Source organism: Vanellus vanellus, assembly GCF_965231255.1.
Source record: "Vanellus vanellus genome assembly, chromosome: 23".
In the NCBI taxonomy this organism is placed as follows: Eukaryota; Metazoa; Chordata; class Aves; order Charadriiformes; family Charadriidae; genus Vanellus; species Vanellus vanellus.
This window is the reverse complement of record NC_138928.1, coordinates 7,517,243-7,524,317: the sequence shown is the minus strand read 5'-3', so window position 1 is coordinate 7,524,317 and position 7,075 is coordinate 7,517,243. Positions and strand designations below refer to the sequence as shown.

Genomic DNA, 7,075 nt, shown 5'->3' with positions numbered 1-7,075 from the left:
TGTTTTGATTTCACAGAACCTCCTTATGTTGCATAAGGTGAAAAATGGGAAGGTACTGAACTGGCACACGTATATCATTGCATGTGGCTGTATCAGGCCTACTCCTGTGTGGCTGCACAAAGGCTCTGCAAAAATTGATGGGCTGGCAGAGGCTTTAAAGGCAGCCACGGAGCTGGGGGTAAAGGCAGAGTGAAGCAGCAGTTGGTGCTGGACTGCACGGGTGGGGTCATTTGAGGATGTAATGGTGGGGATGGGTAGTGGAACAGGGGAAGCGAGCATTGGCTGCAGCTTAGGGATGTCACATGTCACATCTGTCTTAGGACAGGGCAGTCTTGCCATCTTGTTTCATAACCAGAATGGTAAAGACAGTAATATTTGGCAGTTTTCCAAATGTTCATGAATTGCCCATTATGAAAAAGGAAGTCTGATAACAAGTTGTCTTAACTTTTTAGCGTTTAGAAGAAAAATAAGGAAGGACCAGAAGGTAAAACATGTTGTAAAGCATGGCCTAGACCTTTAGTTCCACACAAGCTACTATAAGGCAGCATTGCATTTCCCAGATTTGCAAAATATATCTCATATTTTACTAATTGATCTGATTCTGATGAAAAACTCCAAATGCTGCTGCTTACTTTATTCTCTGGATTGTATGAATGTTTTGAAATGGTTGCTTATATGAAATTATCTTATTCAGCACTTCTGCCCTGGGCTTGATTACCTCTGGGCTCATAAATAAACTTCTATCAGATAAAGCATCCTCAGTTTTTCTTACGTGTCTGTCTGAGTGGGGATTTCAACTTGAAAGATGACTCAAGTCAAGGGGAGTCCTGTTAAAACGTAACTGTTGAAAATATTATTAATAAAGTTTGTAATATTAAACAAAAAAGCTTTGTGGCAGAAGATTAAGCAGAGCATCAAGGACATCGCAGATCATGAACAGTAGCTTTAGTTCGCAAATAAATATCAAAGCAGCAAGTCAGCATTACAAAGCTTGTTATTTTAACTTGAGTAGAGGATGTTTACTGTTAAAAGGGACAAACAAGAATACTAGATAAGATGACAGCTCAACAGACCTCATCCCAGAATTTATCACACACTGTTTAAGGGAGTATTTAAAAAGATAACCAGAACCTCTCGGGTCAAGGATGTACGCCCTTCTGCAAACAGACTGCGTGGCGCAGCTCAGCATTCGTCTGAACCGGCAGCTTTCCACCTGGGTTTGCTGTCACAGAGCTGTGAAACGGGCGCCGTCACATCGGCGAAGGCGAATCTGCGTGTCCGCGCTCCCACGGGGCGAACCCTGCCGCGCGGGCTTGTGTGTGCGCGGGCGGTCACGGGGCGCGTGCGGGCAGCTTTGCAATGCTACTTCCCCGGGGAGGCTAGTGTGTCCCCCCGACAGCCACCCGACGCCACGAAAAAGCTCAATGGCCTTCAATTTCCCTTGAGAAACAGCCGGCGAGAGGGGGCCCCGCCCCACCCACTGCCCCCTCCCTCCGGGCCCTTGGTCCCGCCCCACCCGCTGGCTCCGTCCCGACCGCTGACCCCGCTCCAGGCCCTTGGCCCCGCCCCGTCGTTGGCCCCGCCCCATCCCCTGCCCCCTTCCGGGCCGCTGGCCCCGCCCCGCTCTCTGACCCCGCCCCACCCTCTGGCCCCGCCTCGCCCGCTGACCCCTCCCTTCCGGGCTGCTGGCCCCGCCCCACTGGCCTTGCCCCACCGGGTTGTTGCCCCCGCCCCGCCCGCTGGCTCCGCCCCGCCCGCCGGTAGGCGGCGGTGGCGTTCTCTCGCCGCCAGGCGGCTCTCGGCCACCGCGCGCCATTCGAGCGGCGCTGGGGCGCCGGCCTGCGCCTGCGCACGTGTGGCGCGAGCGCCGCGGCCGGAAGCGGCGGCGTCCCCGGCCGGCGGGCCCGGAGAGGGGCGCGCGCCGCCGTAGCGAAGCTGTGCGGGCGGGCATGGCGCCGCCGCGCGGGTGAGGAGCTCGGCTCGCCCTGGCGCCCGCCATGACCTGCACCATCGAGAAGATCCTTACGGACGCGAAGACGCTGCTGGAGCGGCTGAAGGAGCACGACACCGCGGCCGAGTCGCTCATCGACCAGTCCGCCGTCCTGCACCAGCGCGTGGCCGCCATGAGGGAGGCGGGCGCGGCCTGGGCCGAGCGGGTGAGATCGGGCGGCGCGCGGGCGGTGGGCGGCGGCGGCGGGCGGGGGGGCGCGGCAGCCGGACTGGCAGCCGGACCAACAGCCGTCTCTCGGCAGGGCCAGGGCGCGGCGGCGGAGCGGGCCGATCCCTCCGGGCTGCGGCCCCCGGTGCTGCTGCCCCAGGAGAACACGCAGATCCGCGACCTGCGGCAGGAGAACAGGGGTGAGCCTGCCGCCGGGGGCTGCGTGTGGCGGGGACCCGGGTTCGGTGTGGGCGGAGGGGGGGTCGGGGAGACCCCGGGGCCATGCTGGGTGGCGAGTGGGGGGAACCCCGGGGGAGATGCGGGGGGTGCTGGGGCGTCGCGCTGGGGGGAGAAGCTGCGCGGTCAGCGGCCCAGGCGGGAGGGCCGTCGAGGGGGAACGGATCTGTTCTGCACTCTGTCGCCGTCGCCGGCTGCCTCCGTGTGGAAGTGACGACTCCCGGCGCCGGAGCGGCTTCTTGGCGGGGGACGGCTCGGCACAGCCGGCGGCGCCGCCGGAGACCCCGCGCTGCGCTGTCGGGGGGTGCTGGGGTAACGCGCGGCTCGCCCTGAGCGCCGCTGGCCTGCGGCTGCCGTGGCTGTGACAAATGGCTTGTAGTTTGTGGCGATGACATACTGTGTTTTGCAGAGCTATGGATGTCGCTGGAGGAGCACCAAGATGCATTAGAGCTTATCATGAGCAAATACAGAAAGCAGATGTTACAGCTTTTGCAAGGGAGAAAAGGTGAAGATGCAGAACCAGTCTTGAAAGTTCATCAGGCTAATTCCTTGGTAAGGTGGGATGGGGACAAGAAGAGGGCTCAGGATCCCTCTTCTCTGTTTCTTGCTTGCTTTCATACAATCCTGGTTTCTATTTTTGGAACGTCCCTGCTCCAAAATACATTTTCTGAAACTCTTGTCTCTCTTTGCTGTCTCTCTCTTTTTTCTCTATTCCTTTTACAGCACACAGCTTGTAACAGTTATCACAGAGGACACTGAAAAGAATAACACTTTCATGGCCCAGGTGAAAGCTTTTTCTTTATGCACTAGGTGGTGAATTCCCTGGGTTAAGCTTAATGCACATGATTCTCTACAATAAAATCAAAGATATCAGAGTTGTTATTGTTCCTGTTCAGTAATTGTAACAAAGGGCGAAGAACCTCCTAAATCTGTGACCTGCAGTATGTTTAATTCTTAAGAAATCATCATCCCAAATGTTTTTTAAATGCAGATACTGTATGCAATGGCCTAGAAGTGTCCCTTTGTCCATGTTGGGTGCAGTAATTTCAGAACTCTTAAGGTGTGGCTACTGATAACTGCTGCTTGTTTTACATTTGTGTGTCTAATAACAATATAAATGTCTATTTCAGGATTATGAATTAAGTTAGCCATTTGTTAAAATCCATTTTTATGAGATTAGAGAACAGCAAGCTGGTTCAACCTAGTGACGTCTCATATCTTGTTGTTTTTTAATTGGAATTGGAGCCAGCCTAATTCCTAGCACATACATCTTTGCATTGGTATGTGGCAACTCATTAGTTTTGTTTTGTGTTGCTCAGGTTCTCTGAAGTTAAGTAGTGTAGGAGTCTTGCTTCCAGTGCTCGCTTAGGTGCATGAATTGCCCTGTTTAGCAAGACTTAACATTTGAACAAAACTTCTAATGTTATTCTCTTGCACTGCTTTTGCTCCATTTGAATGGTATGGAAATGCAAAGCTGAAGAGACCCTGGAAGAACCTTTGATAGAATGTACCTAGACTATCACAATATCTAGGCAAAATCTTCTGTACTTCAGATGAAGTCCATGAGTTTTTTCCTACCCACCACTCTGAGAATAGTGAAAACCTTTTAATATCTTTTAAAGACCTATGTTCTTATTATAACCATCTCTTTGTTTAGGAAAAAAGACCAACATAATTCTTTCTTCCCAGCTTAAGTTATCTAAGTTTTTCTTGTTCCTCTAGCTACTCTTCTTGATGCTGTAATTTGTTTATGTATTTTCTGAATAATTGAATTCAAAACTGAATTTTCTGCTCTGGTGATACATTTACCTTCCAGAGGCAGTGGATTAACTAGTGACACTTAAAGAAAAGAAACTCTACCCTATAACATTATCTGATATTCTCCGAAGTGCTTATATTTTACGTTATGTTAAAATGCTTCATAAGCTTTCAACTTCTTGTTTTGCTACTTCTTGCCAATTACTGATATTTTTGTGTTTGCACATTTGAGTTCCTCCTTAAATACTTTGAAACGAAGCACTCTTCAAACAGGAACTGTTGCTACATTACATGTTGGAGTTTTTTGGTGGTCATTATATGAATATATGTGCATTTCTGAGCTTCAACAAAATGCATCCTCTGAAGGATTAGAGCTGTATCTAGACAGACTCTGTAAAAACTGCCTTGGGAGGCTCTGGTCTTATTTATTTTACTTTCCTTGCTTGGCTTCCTTCTGAAACGACGCTGTTTACTTCACAGTGTTACTTAATCTTGAAATCTCATTTACTTTTATATTCGGCATTCTTATAAATTCAGAGTCGGGCTTTTCTAATACAGCAATGTAAAATTGCAGCATACTAATCATATTCACATGAACCTCAAGCTCTTGTCTCAGTTGGTGTCACACTTGAAATGATTTCCATCGTATTAAGTAAGGGTGCCTTATCTTGCTGATTGATGTAGTTCTATTCACTGTTTTCATTGATGACTCATGATAAAGGACAATAAGGTACATGTTTTAATCTTTAAATATTATACAAGTTAGAAAGGATTGCATGTGCTTGGGAGGAAAGGGTTAAAATTCAAAACAGGAAAAATAATCCAAAATCAAGAACATGAAAGTAATTGATTCATAAGGGATAAATTATTACTGCCGCTTTTGCCTGAGCGTATTGAATATATTACTTTTATGTCTTTCAGGACATTGCAAGTCAAATAGACAGAATATGTGAGATGGGAGAGGTGATGAGAAAAGCTATTCAAGTAGATGATGATCAGTTCTTTCAAGTTCAGGAGAAACTAGCTCAGTTGGAGGTAAGAACAGATACAGTTGCTAAGGATAGATCAAGCTTTGGAAGTCTCTAGACTTATTCTGGACTTTCTATATTTGTATGTGTCAAGCATTTATGACAATCAAAAAATTGGGGGTGGGGTCAGGAAATAGAGAACATGATTTGTTTATTTTCAAGTTCTTGATGTTTGTTAGATGTATGAAGCCAGAAGCAAAAGATAAGCTTTAAATTTTGTGGTTCCCCTCTTGCTAGCACCATATTAATGCTTATGTTACGAAATCAGTGTTTTATTTAGCTGTGAAAGAGTGGGACTATTTAAAGATTATTGTTCTTTAATTGTGAATTAGCTCATTTCTATTTCAGCAAAACTATTGATTTTGCAGCTTGAAAACAAAGAGCTGCGTGAACTGTTGTCAATCAGCAAAGAATCTTTTGAGGTGGGAAGAGAAGATCTGCCTGACTGTGAACCTTAGACCACAAAATAACCTTATCTCCAAATCTTGACTTCAGAGACTATTATGAAACTACCCCACAAGGATGGGGTTTGATTTGTTCTTTCAGGTGTTTTCTTCTATGTTTATCTTTCAAAATATGTGTGCTGTTTTCTCTGCATTTTTCTGAAATGACATACAAAGGCTTGCACTGCTGCTCTTAGTAATTGCAGCGTACAGATGCTTAACAATGAAGTATTTGATGTATACTCCCTTGTGATAGTTTATTTCCTCTCCTGTTTGTTATTTTTTTATGAGCTTTCGTTAATAATTCCAACTGCGCAGGTGGCACTTAAATCTGCCCTGTCAGTAGTTAGAGAACACAATACAAGTTGTGATGATTTTATTTGACAGAAGGAATAAGAGATTATTTAAAACCTACATTGTAAATGGTAGGTACGCATTTTGCTCCACCTGCACAAAGCAGGCATGCAGAGCTTTCGTGTTGCTTTGAAGAGCGAACGCTCAGCATTTGGCTGGGTTAACATGGGACAACTACTTAGAAGCAGATCAAAAGAGCAAGAGATAGCCAACAGAGCACTTTTAGTAACTCACATAAGGAGCATACTTTACCTTGATTTAGGGGTGAAAATCAGAGTGGATGGCTCTTTCTGACACCTGTGCGTTTTAAGGACATTGTGTATCTAAATTTATTTATGGGTAAACCTGTTCCAGCTTTACCAATGCTCCGAGGCACGTGGATCTGGGCTAGCTCTGACCTGAAGGTGGTGCACTCAAATCTGCACAGAACACAGCACTTTCAGATCAAAGCTCTCCGGCCTCCCACCACTTTGGACTACAGTAAGAGCGACCTGAGTTCTACCTCAGAACTAAACCAAAACCAACCATGTAGACAGGTTTTTAATGTTACCTCACAGGTAAGTCTAGTGACAGATGTTACGTAGTTATTGCAGAATCCTATGTTGAGTACAATGAGAGTTCCAGTGGTTTAGGAATTTATCAATATTGTGATATTTTTAATGACACTTTTATATAAAGATTTCTGTCTTTCTCACCTGTGATCAAAGAATAATCCTCCAAGAACAGTCGACATCTCATTTTTCAATATTAGTTTAAATTTTGATGCCATTTTCTCCCCCGAGCGAGAATTTTCATAGATGCAGAAGGTGACTTACGTTCCTGTGCTTGTTAAGAGACTTTTCTTGCAACCATTTGGAATATCCATCAAGATTGTTTGGTAGATACAAAGGATTTCTGTACAGGAGTATTCTTGTATACAATCCTTTTCTATTAGAAATTGTTTGAGAGGGAATAAAAAACCCAGTGGGCAGTATTTTTCTCAAGTGTATTCTGTTTTCTGGGGATAATCCCATCCGTTCTGTGTGTACTCAAGCCGTTCAAACCCCCTCTAATTTTTATCTCGCCCCAATGAAGAATTACAATGACCCAATGTTGCA

The 7,075-nt window shown here is 46.3% G+C and overlaps 1 protein-coding gene across 3 annotated transcripts; it reads left to right on the top strand.

Annotated features, from left to right (window-relative positions):
* Positions 1-1,877: 1,877 nt before the first annotated feature.
* Positions 1,878-6,941, top strand: SIKE1 (suppressor of IKBKE 1). Of its 3 annotated transcripts, none has more exons than XM_082494453.1 (5): positions 1,878-2,156; positions 2,253-2,358; positions 2,805-2,947; positions 5,075-5,188; positions 6,333-6,941. In XM_082494453.1, exons 1-5 carry the CDS (start codon positions 1,998-2,000, stop codon positions 6,378-6,380), a joined length of 570 nt encoding a protein of 189 aa, XP_082350579.1. In that variant the 5' UTR covers positions 1,878-1,997; the 3' UTR covers positions 6,381-6,941. The 3 variants fall into 3 exon arrangements, with proteins under 3 accessions (XP_082350579.1, XP_082350578.1, XP_082350580.1); XM_082494452.1 differs by lacking the exon at positions 6,333-6,941 and adding an exon at positions 5,550-5,866; XM_082494454.1 differs by lacking the exon at positions 6,333-6,941 and adding an exon at positions 5,530-5,866.
* Positions 6,942-7,075: the final 134 nt, after the last annotated feature.